This window comes from Typopeltis vanoorti, chromosome 11 (assembly GCF_054136105.1).
Source record: "Typopeltis vanoorti isolate ZY-2024b chromosome 11, IOZ_Tvanoo_1.0, whole genome shotgun sequence".
NCBI classification, from domain to species: Eukaryota; Metazoa; Arthropoda; class Arachnida; order Uropygi; family Thelyphonidae; genus Typopeltis; species Typopeltis vanoorti.
Genome location: NC_143559.1, coordinates 29734740 through 29757671, shown reverse-complemented (window position 1 = coordinate 29757671; position 22932 = coordinate 29734740). Strand labels below are relative to the sequence as shown.

Genomic DNA, 22932 nt, shown 5'->3' with positions numbered 1-22932 from the left:
TTATTTCGAAAGAATAAAGGCGGCAATTTCCACTTGTAATCTAATCTAATCTAATCTAATCTAATCTAATCTAATCTAATCTAATCTAATATAATATAATATAGTATAATACATACATATATCTATACACACGTTTATATTTATATTTATATATTCTCTTTCAGCAGATTACACCATCTTTGCTAAGTGACCGTCCTTGCATTAGAGAGAAAGAGATAAATCCTGTGTTTGTATTGCCAATAAGAAAACAAATTACTGCCAAAAACTGCTCATATCCAACCATCTGCCATGACTAAAGCATACGAGTTCAATTGGCAGCGCGCGATTCCGGAGCCATTGTTGAAAGGTGCTATCTGTGACCGTTGGGAAGAGGTAATTTTTTTATAATTATTAAGTATTTTTTCTTGAGGTTATTTATTTATTTATTATTATTATTATTTCGTGACACCTCCAAGGTGTCCAGACTCTCAGCGTAGGAGGTCATTTCTACACTACAGCTCTCAGTCCCCACCACTACTACTACTACCCACCTCCACCACCAGTATTTTCGGTCTGTAAACTGCGTATGTTCTGAAGGGCCGATTTATCTGTATGCGGGATGAAAAACCCGAGTTTCCGGGAGAAAAAACTCTGCTACTCTACGAATGCGATCGGCTAACTCACCTTCAATTGAAAAAATCCATATAAAGACTTTTCTCGTCACGATGAGAATCGAATTTAGCATTTTCCACTCGAAGGACGCAACATATCGTCGTTCTTCCAATTGAGCTACGGAAGCGCTTATTAATTTTTATTATTAATATTATTATTAAATTTTAAAATTCTTTATTTTTTATTAATAAAGAATACCATACACAGAATTAAAGCAGCGCTTAATTGGGAAGTGGATGTGATTACACATTCCACCAAAGTAAGAAGGATCACATTTAAACATGATTAATTAACTAATAAGCCCACTAGCAAGAAAAAAAATCTTAGTGAAAACACTGAGAACAGAAAAACATTTGGATCGAATATTTACTGACTAATAGCGTACCTGTCACTATTAGTGAAACTACTATAAAGTATACTGATATACAGTGGTGTCCAAAACCTAAGGGCGAACACTATTTCTGAATATTGCAACCTCTAATTCAGATGAATAAGCTAGTGGTAATTTGTAACTGACGATTTGAGTAGAAAGCGGTACACGTTCAAATTTTCGAATCGCGCGCAAAGGGATCATGGTAATTGTACTGTGCATTAATTCCATGCACGTACCTGTGTTCAACGGAATAAATGGCAACATGTTGCGCTAAAATGATTTGTGTTTGAAGGAAGCTCTTTTCATGAAGAAATAAAGTTTCAAACTTGGATGACTTGTAATACCTCAGACACATCGTGAAGATGATCTCACATGGAAAAGAATTATTGGTAAGCTGGACGAAGGCCACAGAATTACTGTTATTGTCACAGAGTTTGGAATCTCTCATAGCGTTGTATCCAGGCTCTGGGCAGCGTTTCAAACCAATGAAATACGTTCCAGACGTTTGCTAAGAGGTCGCCCTCGCTCTAACACCGACCATAAAGACAGATTTTTGGTTATAACAGCAAAACGTAATCGACGCATCACAGCAGGTCAACTTGTAAGTCGGCTCCATTCAAGCACAGGTACGTACATGTCTCGACAGCCTGTGGCAAGACGCCTGCAACGAGTAGTTCAGTATGCCCGAAAGCCTATAGTCTGCATCCCTTTATGCACAGTTTATCGTAGAGCACGTTTTCCGTGGTATTGTATCCATAAAAATTGGACAAGACATCAATATACACCAATGTACACCATTCTGTACTTTTACAGATGAGAGTCGTTTTAGTCTTTCTTCCGATTCTAGAAGTACTCGATCTATCGTGACGTGAGAATGTTCTTGAAAGGGACAGATAAACCGGTGCTGGAATCATGGTGTGAGGAGGCTAAGAATTCATTTTTATGGATGACAATGCCACACCACATAGTACACGAGCAGTGAAGACACTTCTGGAGACCAAAGATATTAATCGAATCGTGTGGCTTGCACTCAGTCCAGATTCCAACCTCATAGAACGTGTTTTGGACAAAACAGGGAGACGCGTTGCTGCTCGAAATTCTCCACCAGCAAGCAAACAAAGCATAATCCTTGCTCTGGATGAATGGGAAGTTTGCTAAAGAACTCCTGAATCACTTGGTGGTAAGCATGGTACAACGTTGTGAGAGCTTCATTACAGTTCGGGGTGGACATATTCCATACTTCTGGAGACCAAAGATATTAATCGAATCGAGTGGCTTGCACTCAGCCCAGATCCCAACCTCATAGAACGTGTTTTGGACGCAACAAGGAGACGTGTTGCTACTCGAAATTCTCCACCAGCAAGCAAACAAAGCTTAATACTTGTTCTGGACGAATGTGAAGTTTGCTAAAGAACTCCTGAATCACTTGGTGCTAAGCATGGTACAACGTTATGAGAGCTGCATTACAGTTCGGGGTGGACATATTCCATTCTGAAATGTTCCTTAGGAAATTTGTAACTTTTGTCTAAAACATATTGAAATTAAATTTTTACAAAATCTTATCTATCTTTTGTAACACATACTAATAAATAATATAATTTATTAATATGCTTACAATAAAATATGTCCACATTTGGCTGTAGTCATGAAAAGTTTTTCATATACAGGTAAAAATGTAGTTCGTCCTTAGCTTTTGGACACCAGTGTATATCTATATTAGTAACACGCTACAAAATTCATATACATACAGCGTTCACATGTGTGTGAACTAAAGAGATTCTATATACTATACTCTTGAAGTAAAAGTGTCAATAATAACATTAACGATGAGCATGCATCTGGGAAGCAGTAACGTGTCAGTGGAGTGATAACTTTATGTGCAAAGTATGTTGTTGTTGTTCTTATTATTGTTATACTGAAATCCATAGATACCGAAGATTTGGGAAGAATACAGTAACCGTTATCTACACAACACCTATAATATCTTGCCTTAAACTTCTTAACTGACAAGCCATTCAAGACTTCCTCCGTCAACTCATTTTACTTATTTACCACTTTTCAATCAATTAATCCAGTCCTCATTTTGTCTAACCATACTCTTATTTGGGGTGCTTAAGGGTCAAAGCTGTATATAGCCTTTAAAGAAATGCGGAGAACCGACCAGGGCTTCTGACCTAATGTCCAATCCTCACCTTCTCGTGGTACACCCTGTTGGGTATCTACTTGGATACTGAACGAACGAGGATGGGCTGGCAATTTGGGATTTAGCCGACCAAATTGTATTCGTATTGGTTAAACCAAAATAAAAAATGATGATACAACATGACAAAATTTCATGCTGGCTGGGGTGTCGCACGGTTAAACAAGGCCCCCGTTGTTTTCGCCAGGGAACCAGGGCGAACAGCGAAAAGTCAGCTACTGGAACAAATCTGAAAACAAATCCCAACTCAACATCACCAGAGTTTAAGATCGGTACTATCAACGTAAGAAGCCTGAATGGCAAAGAAATGGAGCTAGCTGAGGAATTAGACAAGTACCAGATCGACATAATAGGGGTGACTGAAACAAAAAAGACCAAAACTGGTGAGATCTTTCTGAGCAATAAATACAAAATGTTATATTCAGGCAATGACAATCAAGGAAAAGAAGGAGTAGCCTTAGTATTCAACACAAAATACGAGGCTAATCTTCTTGAATGGCAGTCAGTCTCAAGTAGAGTAATGTGGGCAAATATGAGAATGGGGAACTGGACAATGAGACTTATTTGTGCCTATGGTCCCACAGAAGGTTCTACTAAGGTAGAAGTGGAGGAGTTTTTTGAGGCTTTAGAAAAAGCAACTGACACAATGAAAAAGGAAAAGTGGGTCTTTGTTGGGAATCTAAACAGCAGAGTAGGAAATGATTGTGAGACATACAAAAATATTTTGGGAAAATTTGGAGAAAAGAGCAACGCTAATAATAATGGCAAATATCTGTTGGATTTCTGCTCAGGACATGGACTAGTTATTACTAACACCATGTTCCAACATAAAAATGTGCACAAATTCACATGGAGAGAAGAGGCTAGAAATAAGAAAAGTCTCATTGACTATGTTATTGTTGATAGTGATGTTTTCTCCCTGGTGCAGGACACCAGAATGTATAGAGGATTTGAAATTGGAAGTGATCACTATTTAGTCTTGAGCAGGATAAAATTGAATTTCATATTGAAAAGAATAACATGTAAGAAAGTTTTAAAGAGAATAAAAGTTGAGCAGCTCTCAGATGTGAACCTGTAGACTGAAATACACAAAGATTATTGAAGAAAAAATGAAAGAGTTTGAGAACAGGAATCAAACCTTGGAGATTCAGTGGCAAACTCTGAAGAAAACGTTGATTGATTCTGCCAGAGAGGCATGTGGCAAGGTTGTCTGCAAGGATAAAAAAATCAGAACTCCCTGGTGAACACAAGAAGTTAAAGAGGCAGTGAAGGAAAAGAAGAAAGCATATCAAAAGTTCCTGTCAAATAAGTCAGATTGTGCTCTTAGAGAATATAGAGACAAATGCAAGAATGCTAAACACTGTGTAAAACTGGCTAAACAGAAGTCATGGGAGGACTTTGGCAAGAATATAGAAAATCAATATCAAGAAGGTGGCAAAATATTCTGGAGGTTGCCGAAGAAGCTTAGGAATGGAGGAAAGAGTGCTGTAAAAGGAATTAGAGATGATAAAGGTGACATGAAAACTGGAGAAAAAGATATCCTTTAAGTATGGAGTAATTACTTTGAAAAACTGCTAAATGAAACAAGCAGTGATGACAGCACAGTGGTAAAAAACACTGACCAGGCATGCAGGCAGGAATACATATCCATACTTTAAGTAGAAAAAGCCATCAAAGGCTTGAAATGTGGAAAGGCAGCAGGAGTAGATGATATTCGACCAGAAATGCTGACGTATGGTGGTATGAGTCTTACAGTGGCTGCATTGCATAGTTCAGAAAGCCTGGACAGAGGGACGAATTCCTGATGATTGGAGTAGAACTCTCATAGTACCCATATATAAAAAGGGAAATAAAACTGAATGTGAGAATTACAGAGGTATTTCCCTACTGAGTGTTCCTGGTAAGATCTATGCAAGTATACTTGAGAAACGGTTGGGAAGAATTGTGAAAGAAAAGCTTGGTGAAGAACAAGCTGGATTCAGGCCAAACAGAGGCTGTCAGGTTCAGATCTTCACTTTACGACAAATAGTCGAGAAAGCATGGGAATATAACAAAGATCTGTATTTAAGTTTTGTCGATTTGGAAAAGGCATATGATAAGATGCCAAGAGAGAAGCTATTCAATACGCTGCAGTTATATGGTGTCAATGGGGCATTATATCAAGCAATACTTAGTCATGAAAATCTTTATTTGAGTTGTAAGTCAGCAGTTAGAATTGAAGGAAGTACAGGAAGATGGTTTAATGTTAAATCTGGTGTCAGACAAGGATGTACATTATCCCCTCTGTTATTCATTATCTATATGGATCACATTATGAAGGAAAGTGGTATTAAACTTGATATCAAAATTGGAGATGTTAATATCAGCTCTTTGCTTTATGCGGAAGATGTTATACTTCTAAATAAATCCGCTACAAGTCTGCAAGATTCTCTGACTAAATTGAATAACTGTTGTAATAGATATGAAGGTCAGCAATAAAAAGACAAAGACAATGAAAATAGGCAGAATCATTGAAAATGTCAACTGTGTTGTGAATGGAGAACCTGTGGAACAAGTAAAACATTTCAGCTACTTAGGCACGATTTTTAGTGAAGATGGTAAATTAAATATAGAAATAGACAACAGAATCAGAAAAGCTGGTATGGTGGGAAGTCAATTGAATAAATTCATATAGAATAAGAGAGAAATTAGTCGGAACACTAAATTACCTGTATACAAGACAGTGTTCAAACCAGTTTTAACTTATGGATCTGAGAGCTGGGTCAGAAGTAAAACACTTGACCAAAGACTAGAGACCGCAGATATGAGAGTTCTGAGAAAGATTATAGGTGTGAACAGATGGCATCAATGGCAATATCATATTAAAAATGAGGATATTAGGAAAGATCTTGACATTGTCAGAATCCAGGAATGCATTAGCAGAGCTAATCTCAGGTGGTATGGTCACTTAAACAGAATGGGCGAGGAAAGATTAACAAAACAAATGTTCTCTGCCAGGTTGGCAGCAAAACGACCCAGAGGAAGACCAAGATATAGGTGGATTGATACGGTACAATGTGCCTTAGACGATAGACATATAAGATCTGATAATGTTGGCGTCTTGACAAGTTACAGACTGATTTGGAGGAAAATTGTAGATAGGAAGTTAGTAATGATATAATTTTTTCATGTAGTACTATCATATCCTGTACACCCCTTGAGGGTACATGGCAGGAATTTGATGATGATGATGATGATGATGATGATGATACTCTTATCTACTTGTGGTACTGGAAAAAAAAATTACGCCCAATTAAGTGTCTAATGATGTCTTTTATTATGAAAAGGAAATGTGAAACTCTTAGAAGGAAGAATTCCTTTGTACTTCAGCATTATCTTCTGTAAATGCTTCAGCAATTAAACTTCAGTAACATCTGTTTTCCTCATATTAACAAAAATTTGAAACACATACACTACCATCCATTTTAGGCTGCTTTCGGTGCTCTGTTGTATGGCAGAAGAAAGCTTACCAGAAATAAAGCAATTATTAAACTGTTATTAACTACTTAAAATTCCAAAGTTTCTGATTTCTGATTTTTGTAATAGATTGCACACCAAAAATGATTTCCACACAAAATGTCAACTTCTTCCCTCCAAGTAGATAAATATATCGATCAGTCTGTCATTTGACAGCGTGTATATATGTATCTGATACATTTTTCACTCTAGGAAAAACTAGCCCTTGATGCCTAAGGGGCTGGAGAATATCACCTTTTTTTCTATTGTAAATTAAAAATAATAAATGTGATATAAGTGTAACTCAATTTTACAATGATTGGGAGTGGTAATAGCAGTATAGGAATGCACTGATTACCAAACTTGTTATCCAGCTACTAAATGATGAGAAACTAAATGGGAAGCATTCATTCATTCTCTTCAGTCTTTTTTTTTTTTTTCTTATAAGATAAATACACTGGTATGCAAACCAGATTCCCAAATAAGAGAACTAAAAGGAATCATAAAAATATTGATATGCATTTTTTTAAAAAATAATGTTTTATTGAATGAACCTCAAGGGCTCACTTTAGTGAGTACGGGCATGGCAAACCTGAGGTACCAGATGCTGGACCATGCCTTACTTCATGTAATATACATCTGTTATATTATTCTGTAGACTGGTCACTCCTCTTCTTTCTTTGCTTCTTTCTACTCTCCTTGCTCCTTCCCCCTGATGCAATTAGAGTATTCGAGGGCTAGGGGTGAGTCTTTCCTATCTTGCTAAGTCATTTCGTCTTATGCAGCCACCGAAGGAGGCAAGCTAGCCTCAGTAGGTGCCGGTCCCAAGCCAGGATAAATGGTGAGGGTTGATGTCAGGAAGGGCATCCGGTTCTAAAACTTCAATGCCAGCTCAAACTATGATATGAGTCAAAGAGAAAATGATATAAGGGCTAGGGCGTACCCCCTTAAGTGACGCGCAGCCATATCGCCCTTCAGCTGCGAGAAGTGGACGAGGGCTACCGCATCAAGGGCGGGTGCAGTTAAAGAAGCGAGCCCAGCAGGTGGAGAGGATGTTGCAAGTGGGAACACTGAATGTTGGAAACATGACTGGAAGGGGAAGAGAGGTGGCAGACATGATGAGAAAGAGGAAGTTGGACATTTTATGTGTGCAGGAGACAAGGTGGAAGGGAGAAAAGGTTAAGAATGGGAGATGGGTATAAATTGTTCTACTCTGGAGCGAATAATGAGGGAAGAAATGGTGTAGTAATTGTGGTGTGTGGCAGAATGAAGGGCGAAATACTGGAAGTGGGTAGAAGGAACGACAGGATCATGCGAATGAAATTGGGTCTTAGAGAAGAGCGGGTGGTGGTATTATGTGTATATGCCCCGCAAGTTGGTTGTACAGCAGAGGAGAAAGATGAGTTCTGTGTTAGATGAAAAAATGAGGGAACTGGAAGAAAATGAGATGGTGATTGTCGGAGGAGACTCAAACGGACACGTAGGGAGACAGAATAGAGACTGTGAAAGGGTGCATGGTCGCCACGGAGTGGGAATGATGAACCAGAAAGGAGAGAGGGTTGTAAATTTGCAGTAGCGTTTGATCTGGCAATTGTGAACTCGTTTTTCTACAAGAGGGAAGAACATTTGATAATATTTAGGAATGGTAACAACAGTTCACAAATTGACTACATTTTGACTAGAAGAAAATATCTTAAGGTTATGACAAATTGTAAATTAATTCCAACAGCACAACAACACCGACTGCTGTGCGCAGACTTTCAAATAAGATCGAAGATAAGAACGTCTGGATGCCGTGGAATGAAGACAATTAAGTGGTTTCGCTTAAAAGAGGAGAGTGTGAGGAATCGTTTGAGGAATCGAGAGGGGTGTTAGAGAGAATTTCGGATTGACTGGAAAGTGTACAAGATTCGTGGAAACATAATTCAAAAGTAATCCTGAGCTGTACAATCGAGGTGCTTGGTGAGACATCTGCAAAGATTAGAGAGCAAAAGGAGGGTTGGTGGTGGATAATAATGTACAAGTGGCAGTGACAGCTAAGAGGAAGGCAGGGCAGAAGTGGAATGAGTCAAGAGTGGAAGAGGACAGAGAGGTGTACAGAGAGAGAGAGAGAGAGAGAGAGAGAGAGAAAGCAAGAAGCCAAGAGAGTTATGGCACAGGCGAAGGCCATGGCATATCAAGATCTGTATGATCAATTAGAAATAAAGGAAGGACAGAGAAAAATTTACCAACTACCGAAATGTAGAAATAAAGCAGCAAACGACATCTTAAATGTGAGGCAGATCAAAAACGCTGAAGGAAGAATATTATGGAGGGATGTGGACATAAGAAACAGATGGAAAATATACTTTCAGTGTTCTGAATGAGGAAAATGCAAGGACTCTCAGAGGAGATGGGCAGCCTTCTGAGGGGATGGTGCAGAACATCAGTACAGTGGAAGTGACGGAGGCCGTGAAGAGGATGAGGAATGGAAAATCGGTGGGCCCCGACAAAATTCCAGTGGAGGCATGGAAGGCACTGGGGGAAGTTGGAATTGACCTGCTGTGGGACCTGTTCATGAAAGTTTGCCAACAGGAAAATATACCAGAGGAATGGAGGGAGAGTACTCTTTTCCCCATCTACAAGGGTAAAGGGGATGCACAAGACTGTAAAAATTACAGAGGAATAAAGTTGATGTCCCACACAATGAAAATCCTACAAAGGGTTCTTGATAGTAGATTGAGGAAGGGGGTGGAGATTGCAAAGGAACAATTTGGCTTCATGCCTGGTAGATCAACAACAGATGCTATCTTTGGGTTACGGCAGATGATGGAAAAGTATCGAGAGAAACAAAGGGAGCTACATCTGGCATTTATTGATCTGGAGAAAGCATACGATAGAGTGCCAAGGCAAGAAGTCTGGAGGTGTCTGAGGTAGAAGAAGGTTCCGGAGAAATATGTCAGGTTGGTGTGGGAGATGTACAGAAATGCGAAGACAAGTGTTCGGACCTGTCTGGGACAGACAGAAAGTTTTCAAGTAACAGTTGGCTTGCATCAAGGGTCAGCATTAACTCCATTTCCGTTTAATATCGTGATGGAGGTAGTAACAGAGGAGGTGAGAGAAGATGCACCTTGGACAATGTTGTATGCAGATGACATCTTGCTGTGTGCAGATTCAAGAGAAGAAGCGGGAACTAAACTGGAAAGATGGAGAAAAGTACTGCAAGAGAGGTATGAGACTGAGCAGAAGTAAGACAGAGTATATGTGTTGCACAGTGGGCGGCGGACAGGAGACAAATCTGGAGCTGGAAGGAAATGTCATCCGGAAGGGGAGAGACTTTAGATACTTAGGTTCAACAGTGGAAGAAGATGGAGCAGCTGAGAAGAAAGTGGGATGCAGGATACAAGTGGGTTGGAGGAACTGGAGGGAGATGGCTGGAGTGTTATGCGATAAGAGGGTTCCGATCAATCTGAAAGGCAAAATCTATACGACAGTAATGAGGCCAGCTATGACATATGCTATAGAAACTGTGGCCCTGAGGAAAAATAACATCAGCAGGATGGAAGTAGCAGAGATAAGAATGCTTAGATGGATGTGCGGTGTGACCAGAAAGGATCGTCTGAGAAATGACTATGTCAGGGGAACAGTGAAAGTTACGAACTTAGGAGCGAAAATACAGGAGGCAAGGTTGAGATGGTTTGGTCATGTGATGAGGAGGGGGGACGAATATGTGGGAAGAAGGGTCATGCAGATGGATGTGCAAGGAAGGCGGAAGCGTGGGAGGCCAAAGAAGAGATGGAGGGAGCTGGTAGAAGAGAACTTGAGGATGAAGAACTTGGATGTGGTGACAGCCCAAGACAGGAAGGTGTGGAGGAGATTCATTATTAACAGTGACCCCACTTAAGTGGGAGAAGCTGCAGAAGAAGAAGAATAAGAATAAGAATGTTTTATTGAATGAGTAGATTATATAAATAACAGAAAGAAAACTAAAAAATCAAAAAAAAAAAAAATCAGCTAACGCCTTTTTATTCCCGTATACGGGAGTAGGCGAGGCCATTTAGCCCTATCTAACTTTTGGAGACTGAGTGGGCAGTTCAATCTCCACTGGTACCCAATCAGAGACAGATGGCCCAAGGCTATCACTAATTAAGCGGTACGCAGTGAAGAGAGACGGCTCAAATGTGCCGCCATCTCGTGGTCCCTAACCCTAACACAATATATTTAATGTCTGAAATAATGTGGGTTCTACGGTCGATTTTCTTGAGTTTACAGGACGAAAAACCCGAGTTTCCGGCAGGAAAAACCTGCTTGCCCGTGCCAGAGATCGACTAACTCGGGAACCGGTCGAAAAAAGGCTTAGAAAAATTTCCTCTAGTCGCCGACTAGACTCGAAACCAAGACTTCCTTCGTGCGGCCAAGAGCGGTGGTGTGCAAACGCCACATCCACTGAGCTACACAGGCTCTGTTTTTTTAAAAATCAGCTAACGCCTTTTTATTCCCGTATACGGGAGTAGGCGAGGCCATTTAGCCCTATCTAACTTTTGGAGACTGAGTGGGCAGTTCAAAACTAGTAAAAATAAAATTTTAAATAAGTTATTATTAAATATTAAAACTTTTTGTATGGGAACTATATCCGTTCATAACGTTAGGAGGAAAAATAAACCAAAATAAATAAATAAATAAATAACTAGAAATCGAAGAGTGGGGAAAAAAAAACATCATTAACTAGAAAGCTGTCCAAATAATAATAGTGTGGCCTTATCCAAAGGTCTAGAAACTGACTAATTATATTGCCGTAAAATGTGACATGTCCTTATGATGCTGTTTGCTGGAAGCGAGATGATTTAAGAAGGAAGAATTTTTCCTAGGTGTTTTATAAATTGTTTTAGTATTTCTCTTAACACTTCTCTGAGCGGTAGCACTGTAATTGCATCTTTGCTTCAAAAATCATCGAATTTCGATCGATCTCGAAATATATTTTGTCAATTTTTCATGCATTTTTCCACTATCCAGTATTGCGATTATTATCCACACAAATTAGTGTGCTACAGGAGAGTAATATCCTAAATATTTTGTTTTGTGTTAAATGGTTTCTCATCATAATCATCAAATTCCTGATATTTAACCTCAAGGGGTGTATAGGATATGATAGTACTGCATGAAAAACTTACACCATTACTAACTTCCTATCTACAATTTTCCTCCAAATCAATCTATTACCTGTCAAGATTTCAATATATCAGATCTTATATTTCTATTTTCTAAGGCACTTTGTACCGAATCAATCCACCTATATCTTGGTCTTCCTCTGGGTCTTTTTCTTGCCAACCTAGCAAAGAACACTTGTTTTGCTAATCTTTCCTCTCTCATTCTGTTTAAGTGACCATACCACCTGAGATTAGCTCTGCAAACACATTCCTGGATGCTAAAAATATTAAGTTCTTTCCTAATATTCTCGTTTTTAATATGACATTGCTACTGATGCCATCTGTTCACCCCTCTAATCTTTCTCAGGACTCTCATACATGTGGTTTCTAGTCTTTGGTCAAGTGTTTTATTTCTAGCCCAGCTCTCTCAGATCTATAAGTTAAAATTGGTTGGAACACTGTCTTGTATACAGCTAATTCATTGTTTTGACTAATTTCTCTCTTATTCCATATAAATGTATTTAATTGATTTCCTGCCATACCAGCTTTGTTGATTCTGTTGTGTATTTCCATATTTAATTTACCATCTTCACTAAAAATCGTGCCTAAGTAGGTGAAATGTTTTACTTGTTCCACAGGTTCTCCATTCACAATGGAGTTGATATTTTCAATGCTTCTGCCTATTTTCATTGTCTTTGTCTTGTTTGTTATTGCTGACCTTCATTCTATATCTATTAGAACAGTTATTCAATTTAGTCATGGAATGTAGCAGACTTCTAGGGAATTTATTTAGAAGCATAACATCTTCCACATAAAGCAAAAAGCTGACATTAACATCTCCAATTTTGATATTACGTTTAATACCACTTTAATTCATAATGTAATCCATATAGTTAATGAATAACAGAGGAGATAATGTACATCCTTGTCTAACACCAGATTTAACATTAAACCATCTTCCTGTACTTCCTGCAGTTCTAACTGCTGACTTATAAATCAAATAAAGACTAAGTATTGCTTGATATAATGCTCCATTGACAATGTAACACTTTGAACAGCTTTTCTATTGGCACTGTCATATGCCTTTTCCAGCTCTACAAAACTTAAATACAGATCTTCGTTGTATTCAACTGTTTAATTATCTGAATTTTAAAATCATATAACTTTTAATTATATGATTACAAGTACTGCATTTTAATTTTGAGTCACTTTTTTGATCGTATGGCTGCTGATTGTGTTGTTGCAAGCTAACAAACCATACTGACTAAACAAATTCCAGTGTATAGTTTTTGTATCTCATTATACCTTTGTTTGTAATTTGTTTCAGCAATCTTAATGCAAGAATCAGATGAGCTGTAATTCCTTCTTTGTTTCCGCACAGTCGGAATTTGATAACAACTGATATTTTACATGGCAAATGCCCATGGTTAATGGTTAAATTCATATCACAGAATGCTGGTTATAGAGTGGCACGGTATTCACTCTCCACCCAGCTTGTTTTGAAAGTTTCTAAAGCCAGTGACTTCTTCTCTTTTACAGAAACTTCCGCCTCGAAGTTAACATTAATGGTAAAAGAATTTTATGCTGTTCCTCATATTTTTTTTTTTAAAGTTAACAGAGAGTAAGTTTATTTGTTTGTTTTTTCCACTGAAAATGACCAGGGCGTTTTCTTGCCATTAGATTGAGGTTTAAAATGCTTTATACTTCAAGCACGAGAGATGCAAGGAAAAAGGAAAGATGGATCTCTCTCTCCTCTGTAATTTAAATGAAATATTGTACTAAGTGTGTAGATTCAGATTGCAATGTTTAATTCTGCCATACATAGTTTTTCATTCTTTCTTAATCCTCCCCTCTTCTACCTATTACGGTGTCGAGGTATGTATTCTTGTAACCGCAACCGTACTTGACGATAAGGTGGTTATCCCTATGCCTCTAAAAAGCCCTCTGCAGCTAATCAGAAATAGCTGGCTCAATGTTATCACTAAATTTAAATCGCATCCGTGAAGAGAGGCAAACAAGTGCTACGGTCTCGTGGTCCCTATGACTTCCGGTGAGTCCTATGTCTGCAGATGCGTGCGTGTTCACAGGCCGGTTTGCCTCTGAATACACAGGCAAACTCGGGTGTTTCGTCCCTCAGACGAAAAAACCCGGGTTTCCATGAGTAAAAGCACTCTAACTCCGAACTCACCTTTAGTCGAAAGTGACTTGATAAAGGTTCCTTACGTCATAGACGGGAATCGAAACCAGGTCTTTCCGACCAAAGGGCTTCGTCTATACCGACTGAGCTACGAAGACTCTCCATACATAGCTAATTAACCGAATTAATTAGCGAAAATTTACAAGACGATGATATGAGAATATTATTTTTAAAAATCTTAATATGAAACATTAATTTATTAGAAGAAGAAGAAAATATTATGGAATTTTTTAGCGTTCCAGGTATCTACCATATTCCTTGCTGTTGGGGTCTAAATTATCTTATTTTAGACAATCTAGAAGATTTGCCTTTATATGTTTCGAGGAACATAAAACTTCAAGTATCATGAATCTGATACTTGAAGCATGATACTTGATACTACCAATACCAAAAATCCTTCATAAAGTTTCCTTTTTATAGAAACTTATGAAATATTATAATATTGTTCAAACTTAAATTGATCTGCGGCATACATTTTTCTCCTCTTTGGGAAATAGTACTTTTTAATCTGTGAAAGTTTCCTAATTTTTAATTAGAAATTTATTGATCATTTGATTTTTTTACTGAAGTTCTGATAGTTGTCAGAGTCTTTCTGTCAAGTTGTTCCCTTTTTTAGTTGTACTAAAGGTGCATTTGATATAGGAGAGAGAGAGAGAGAGAGTTAAAAAAAAGTCCAACTAACGTCTTTTATTCCCGTAAAGGGAATAGGTGAGGCCGTTTTTGCCCAATCTAACTTTTGGATAGCCAATCAGAGATAGCTGGCTCAAGGCTATCCTAGTTATACATGGCGTCCTGTGAAGAGAGGCGGTTAGGAATGAAACCATCTACTACCCACCACCACCACCACCACCACCAGTATTTTTTGTCTGTAAATTGCGTATGTTCTGAAGGGCCGATTTATCTGTATGCGGCATGAAATATCCGAGTTTCCAGGAGAAAAAAATCTGTTTACCCGTGTACCTCTGTGGAAGTGTTGTTTGCATCCGTATCACAAGACCGACAAAAGAAAGTTGTTATCGTTACGTTGTCAGTTCAGATCGAGTTGCCGACTAGTTCACTTTTCTAATCCCGACAGTTTCCGGGTCATTCTCTGGAACGAGCGGGGGGGGGGGGGGTAATCTCCCTGAAACTGCTTTTTCGTCCCCTAAAATGAAGATCGACCGAAGAACTTATATTATTTCAGAAAGTACGTGTAAATAGAATAATCAGAATTAAAGTATCCCTGTTTAAAGTATCCTTGCGGAACGTCATCTAGTGATTCAAATATTGCGAAAGTTTGCAGAGGAGATATCTGACGCACAATGCATATTGTGCATCAGATATCTCCTTGTTTCTACATATCAACTAAACTTTTGATGCCCAAATCTTCAGTGTATCCTCTTCATAAGCACTCCAAACACACAGACAACAGTTTTATGGTTTTGCTCAATTATTTCTGATTCTCTTCATGACTTTCAGATCTTACCGACAACCCAATCTCTGCTCAATTGTCCACATGTAGTTATCAGGCCTTACAGAAAATAATAATAATGTACTTAGAGGCATAGTGCAGTAATGAAGTCGTCATCATCATCATCATCATGCATATCAAGGATTTAGGCCCAGCATGGCCTGTTCTGGCCTTAGAAAGTCATTTGAATCGTTTAAGAGAACGTCCTGGTTTTCCTAATGGCTTGTACTTTAAGGCTTGTTTTGGTAATCTTTCTGTTTTCATTCTTTGAACGTGTTCCACCCATTTATGTTTATATTTTTTAATTTTTTAATTTTTTTTTATTACACTAATTTTTTTCTATTGCAGTAATTAAGTGAATGTTTAAATGGGTAGATATACTGCATCGTTCTATCATTCTGATCCACATTTTTTGTTTTCATTCATTCATCCTCTAACACCTTTTATTCCCCAAAGGAAGTAGGCGAATCTGTTTCATGTAACTCTTGGAGACTCGATCTCCTCTGTAGCTAATCAGAAACAGCTGGCTCAAGATTATCACTAAATTTAAATGGCATCCGTGAAGAGAGGCAAACAAGTGCTATGGTCTCTAATAAAATTTAAAAAAAATAAAAGTAAAAAAGTAAAACAAAAAAAAGCTAACATCTTCTATACTCTAATAGGGAGCAAGCAAGGCCTTTATACCCTATCTAGCTTTTGGAGACTGAGTGGACAGTTTAATCTCCACTGGTAGCCAATCAGAGATAGCTGGCTCATTTCTATCACTAATTATAGGCGGCTACTGATGAAGAGACCGGTAAATAAGTGCTGCCACCTCTTGGTGCCTAAGCTAAACAGGATATGTTATTGTCTGAAATAATGTAAGTACTACGGTCGATTTTCTTGAGTTTACGGGACGAAAAACCCGAGTTTGTGGGAGGAAAAACCCTCTTGCCCATGCCAGAGATCGACTAACTCGGGAACCGGTCAAAGATAGGCTTAGAAAAAGTTCCTCCAGTCGGCGACTAGACTGGAACCTAGGTCTAACTTCGAGCAGCCAAGGTAAAAAAGTAAAACAGAAGTAAATAAATTAATTAATAAAAGAGCATCGTATTGGACTTTAGAATTCAGATGTGTAAGAGTCCTGGAAAATTACAGCGGTCTGGTCATTACAATCTAGATAAGAACATCGAATAACTTTAATCTAGAAAAATAAGCAAAGAAATATAAAACTGATAAATATAACTGCAAAAATACTTTGAGCTTTTATAAGGTTTTAAAATTTTAAATTTTAAATCGGGATGGCTAATCAACACAATGAGAGTCGTAGTGTGAGTAGGGCAAGTGGTGTTCTTACTCGGACATTGTGTCCTAAAGCAGTGATGGCAAACCTTTTAGACTCAGCATGTCAAAAGTTCGGAAAATGCCTAATGTGACTCTGCTTGTGTGGCCCCCCCCCCCAACCGAACGAAAGAAAAACAATTCTTTACATATTCATTTATTTAAAAAAAATACAGTTCAATTATGCGTGGTGTTATGCATTATATATTGAAACAAATAATTAAAAAAATGAAATACGAGTAAAACAAATTCAGACACATGTAAATGTATAGCTCAGTGGAAGTGGCGCTTGCATCCTCTGCGCATGGTCGCTCGAAGTTAGACCTAGGTTCTAGTCTAGTCGCCGACTGGAGGAACTTTTTCTAAGCCTATCTTCGACCGATTCCCGAGTTAGTCGATCTCTGGCATGGGTAAGTGGGTTTTTCCTCCCAGAAACTCGGGTTTTTCGTCCCGTAAACACAAGAAAATCGACCGTAGCACCCACATTATTTCAGACAGTGATATATCTTGTTAGGGTTAGGTCCAAGAGATGGCAGCACTTGTTTGCCTGCCTCTTCATTGGTGGCTGCTATAATTAGTGATAGACATGGGCCAGCTATCTCTGATTGGCTACCAGTGGAGATTGAACTGTCCACTCAGTCTCCAAAAGCTAGATAGGGTGTAAAGGCCTCGCCTACTCCCTATTAGGGAATAAAAGGCGTTAGTTGATTTTTTATTTTTGAAAAAATAGATTCATTATTAAAAACAGTTTCATACAAAATCAATGATTTACAATAGAGAAAATGCACCCTGATAATTGGGATTTAAAAAATGCACTAAAATTATCCTATATTTAATAGTAATTTTAAATTGGACCAGGGGAAAAAAATGGAACACTTTGCATTTGATTTGATTAACATCAATTAATGGCTGTTATTGCTAAGTCTTAATGGATAAGTCTGAAATTGAAGGTAGGAACTTTGTGCACTTCAAGCCCAAGCAAGTAGCACTAACATCATCTGCCAGTCGATCTCTTTTGTCCGTTTAAGTATTGTTTAATTCCAAGAATAAGATCTCGCAAGAGTACTCAGAGGGAAAAATTGTGAGTAAAGCCATTGCTAGATTTTTAAGTGAGTGTCAAAAGTTTCCAGTATTCGGTTTGAAACATTCAAAATTTTTTGTTCTTAGTCGTACTCTTCATTCTGCAGGCCGTTTCTTTCGGGATCCCCAAGTTGAGACCTCAGTTGGACAAACAGGAATCCAAATGCTAGCCTGGAACTCTGCTAACTACAGCTCTAATCCTTCAATTTGCAGCAATTGGAAATCATTTAATTCCATAGTAGTGTATACTACTACAATTGATACTTAATTATTTTAATTGTCTGTTCTAAACTTGTGAAATGATTAAATCTTCTGCCAAACTGATCATTTATCGAGTTTAAAATGTGCTGGTAATTTATATGCAAGAGCTCCATTCAGGGCCGTACTTACACTTTTTTCGAGGCATACGGGGCCAGAAGCACTAGAGTGTTCTGTTCCCTCATTGTTTTGGGCCCTTAAATTGCCCGAATTTTTCGAGACCTTTAGCTAGAGCTTTGTGCGCCTGTGGTGCATAAGTATGGCAATGGTTCCATTTCATTTTGCACATTCGAGCTGACCTTCCCAAAATGTTTTTTTTTTTTTAATCGAGAAAGATACTTATAAGTTTTAGCCCCCATATCTCGTTAGAAAATTGGAAATTTAGTTTTAAGGCTTTTATGTATCCGAACATAAAGTTAATAGTTTTCCCAAAACCTTGTAACTTTCAGTTCATTCATAAGAACTGAAAGATCTGTAAAAAACATCAATGTACTGATCCATGTATAATCACTAAGCTGGGGAAACTGTTCCAAATATTTATTCTCAACATATAACTTAATTACTTCATAGCACTTCATAAATCTTTCGAAGACTTTTTCTTGGCTCAACCACCTCACATTATTGTGCATCAGTAGTCCGCTGTAAGTTAATTCAACTTCCTGAAATAGTGCAAAAAAATTCTTGCTTGTGAAGGGGTCAAGCAGCTATTAGATTCATTAGGTTTGTTACAACTGTCATTATATCATGTGGTTCTGTGAATACTTTATTTGAATACTGCATTATCCACCAGGAGGTGGATAATGCAGTGAAACTCACAAGTGGATGTCCAAAAGCTTCCATAAACAGTTTCACAAATCCGACCTTTTTCCCATCATATTGGATGCCCCGTCTGTTGTCACAGACAGAACTTCAGATATCAATGCTTAGGTCACGGAGCATTTTTTAGAACAATGTTGTATATTTCGTTCCCTCATGTACTTATTGGCACTGTTTCTAACTTTACCAGCTCTTCTCTCATTGTCTGATCATCGGAAAATCTAGCAATGACGGCCAGCGGAGCAGATGAGGTGAATCAGTAATTGCATCAAAACAAATCGAAAAATATTTATAATTATTTAAGTCTCCTTTTTATTGATGCTGTATGCAGGAGATTTCTGGTCTAGGGTCTTTCCCTCAGAGGCAAAGCTACATGCCACTGAACGGGTTCCCAGGTTGCGGATCAGGGAATGGCCATCAGAGATGGTGGTTAGCTGCAAATAGCCAATAAGCAGTCCCGGACAAGAAGCGGCAATATTAACAGGACGTGGTGCGTTAGTGGACAATTCCAGTAACTCTATAAAATGCACAGAAGTCCAATGACGGTACTGCGTCAAGGCGAGCTTAGGCCGTCCAAAGCCTAAATGCATATGCTCCTTCTTGATTCTCTCCAAGCTCTTCAAGAAAGACTACAGGTTTGTCAGATAAGTGTCGATGTGCTGACAATAAAAAGAAAACACGATTGACATCTGATGCCGATGAACAACAGATAAGACTCATGCCGGCTCGGACGTCGCCCGGTCAAACAAGTCCCGCGTCCCCAATCGAGTAATCAGGTTTGGATGGAAAAATCAGTTACTGAAAACAAAGATAAAAAAATCAAACTCAGGCCTGTAAAAGATGGAATATCAATTGGTACATGGAATGTTTGCACACTCTGGGCAACTGGAAAATTGCAGTTGCTTCAAGAAGAAATACAGATGTGATATATTGGATATTTCAGAAATGAGATGGACATTGTGAGGGGAATCAAATGGGGGAAGAGTTCTCTGGTCAGGAAATGAAATTAAGCATGAAGCAGGCGTAGGTTTCCTGCTAAGTAACAAGGCCTATCAGGCAATGATAGGATACAAACCAGTTAGTGAAAGAATAATGGTTGCAAAATTCAGTGCCCAACCATTTAATATCACGACCATTCAAATATATGCGCCCACTGCAGAGAGTGCAGATGAAAACATTGAGAGATTTTACAGGGATCTACAACTAGAAATGATGAGGTGCTGAAGCAGGATATACTCGTCATTGGAGGAGACTGGAATGCAAAGATTGGCAAAAATAACACAGGATTGTAAAAGGTTATGGGAAAATTTTGATATGGAGAAAGAAATGAACGTGGAGAGATGCTTCGGGAATTTGCCACGGATAACAACCTGATGATTTGCAATACCAAATTCCAACAAAAAGATTGTCATAAATGGACAAGGCGTTCCTATGCCTACCATTGATACCATTGAAGGAGCCAATGCTCGACCTGATATTAATAGACCAGAAATGGAGAACCTCAGTTCAATAGTGCAGATCATTCCAAGGAGCTGATATTGATTCGGACCACAGCTTAGTGATTGCGAATATGACTTAAACTGAAACAGAAGTACAAAGGAAAGTTCCAGAAAGCTAGAGATATCTCAAAACTAAATGAAGACAGGCTAAGAACAGCATATCAGAACTCAGAACATACTGGAAATTAAGCTTAAGACCCCAAGTGAAAAACAAAATATAAACACAAGAGTAGAACGACTGACTAAAGTGCTAAAAAAACAGTAGAGGTAGTAATTCCTGAAAGAGAAACGATCAACAAGAAATGTGTAATTCAGGAACCTTCAAAACAGATCAACAAGAAATGGATAATTCAGAGGCAGCAGATGAGTTATGCCGTCAAAAATGCAATGAAGTATGGAAAGCAGCAAGATCTGATAAAGCCAAATGGTTGGAGTACCAGTGCAAAGACATTGAGCAGTACTATGGAGAACACAAAACTAGAGAGGTATACAAACTTATAAGAAATTTCAATAGGAAGTGGCAAACAAGATCAGCAGCTGTCAAAGATGAAGATGATAAAGTATTGATGGACAAGACAGAAATCATACACAGATGGACAAAATATTGCAGTGAACTATATAAAAATCAACTAAACAATACTGCAACAGATAATCAAAGAACTAAAAGCAATCTCTCCACCAGCAGAGATCTTTGAAAATGATATCTTGGAAGAGGAGGTGAATAAGGCTATAAAACATCTCAAAAACAACAAGAGTCCTGCAGATGACAACATAATAGGCGAGATGCTAAAATATGGGGGAGAATCAGTTGGAAAAGAAATGCATAAGCTGTGTAATGAAATATGGAGATCAGGGTATGCCCCTGAAGAGTGAAAAAAATCGGTCTTGGCTGTTCTTAATAAGAAAGGTAGGGCTTTAGAATGCAACAATTACAGAACTATTACATTAATGAGTCATCTTGGCAAAGTGCTGATGAAAATACTAACAGAATGTCTGAAGGGTCATATGGCAAATGAGCAAGCAGGATTTTGAAAAGATCGAAGTACATTGCAACAAACACTCGCACTAAGACTAATAGCAGAGAAAGAGAAAGCAGAGAAAAATAGCAGAGAAAGCTCGAAGAAAGAACAAAAAGATATACTGCTGTTTGGTGGACTTCCAAAAAAGCATTTGATAATATTGGCCAAAATATAACATGGGCTGTCTTGGAATCCTATGGTGTGGACAATAAATTGATCTGCCTGCTGAAAGATATAAACAGCCAAGCATAAGCAAAAATCAGGATAGCAGGTGAGACTGGAGATTGGTTTGCTACTAGTCAAGGCACAAGACAAGGAGACCCAATATCACCAATCATCTTCATCACACATCTGGAAGGAACACTGGATAAGATTAAAGAAGAAGGTGGAGGCATTTCAATAAATGGCATGAGAATAAACTACCTCAGATTTGCAGATGACATCGTCCTGATTGAAGAAGACGCAGCAAGGCTCGAACAGACATAACAAACACTATACACAGATGGAAAAAGATATGGACTAAATGTCAACTTTGAAAAAACTAAAACAATCATATTTGGAAAACAGGAGTTACTGAACAGAGTTACGATAGACAGATTTCAACTGGAAAATGTGGAACACTTCACATACCTTGGATGCCACATGATGCATGACTTGGACCCCAAAAAAGAGATAAAAATTAGAATATCCAGAACAACAACTATTTTAAAAGCCATGGACAAAATATGGAAGAGCCGAGATATAAAGATGCGAACTAAACTGTGTATTATAGAAACCTGTATCTTCAACAGCATGCTCTATGGATGTGAGGCCTAGGTACTCCTGAGAGAATCTGATAGGAGGATATTAGCATTTGAGAGGAAGCGCTATAGAAAGATCTTGAGAATAAGCTGGATCCAGAAAGAGAACAATGAGTATATCTACAGATGAATACATCCAAAAGAAATCCTGATCCAGAAAATAATCAAAAGGAAACTACGTTTCTTTGGCCATATATGTAGAATGAACGATGAGAGGAAAATAAAAATGTTGCTGTTGAGGATGATTGAAGGAAAGAACAAAAAAGGAAAACCAAACAGAAAATGGGGCGATGATATTGTCAAATGGTGCGGAAACTCTATACACAAACTGAATCATCTTGCACAAAATAGAATGCAATGGCAGAATCATATCAAGATGGCATCAGACACCTACGGGCATTGGACCCATGATTGTTGATGATGATGCAGGAGATCATTGCCATCACTCTCTCTTTAATGGCATTTCTGCTGAGTGGTGAATCAGAAATATGCTTTATAATAGCATCTTTATTTTGCATATATGAAACAAAAAAAAATGCACATTTCAGAACAGTTTCTTTAATAAATTCTCCTTCACTGAGGGCCTTTCCATGCTGAGCTATGAAGTGAGCAATGCTGATACTTGCTGATGTTAAATTCGTAGGGCCT

General features: G+C 38.2%; 1 protein-coding gene across 1 annotated transcript in view; it reads left to right on the top strand.

Moving 5' to 3' along the window:
• The first annotated feature begins 288 nt into the window (after positions 1-288).
• Positions 289-22932, top strand: part of LOC150101406 (1-phosphatidylinositol 4,5-bisphosphate phosphodiesterase-like) — a 675244-nt gene continuing 652600 nt past the window's right edge. The window contains exon 1 of the mRNA XM_090400793.1: positions 289-372. Coding sequence (XP_090256919.1) covers positions 289-372 — 84 coding nt within the window. The remainder of the gene's footprint in view (positions 373-22932) is intronic.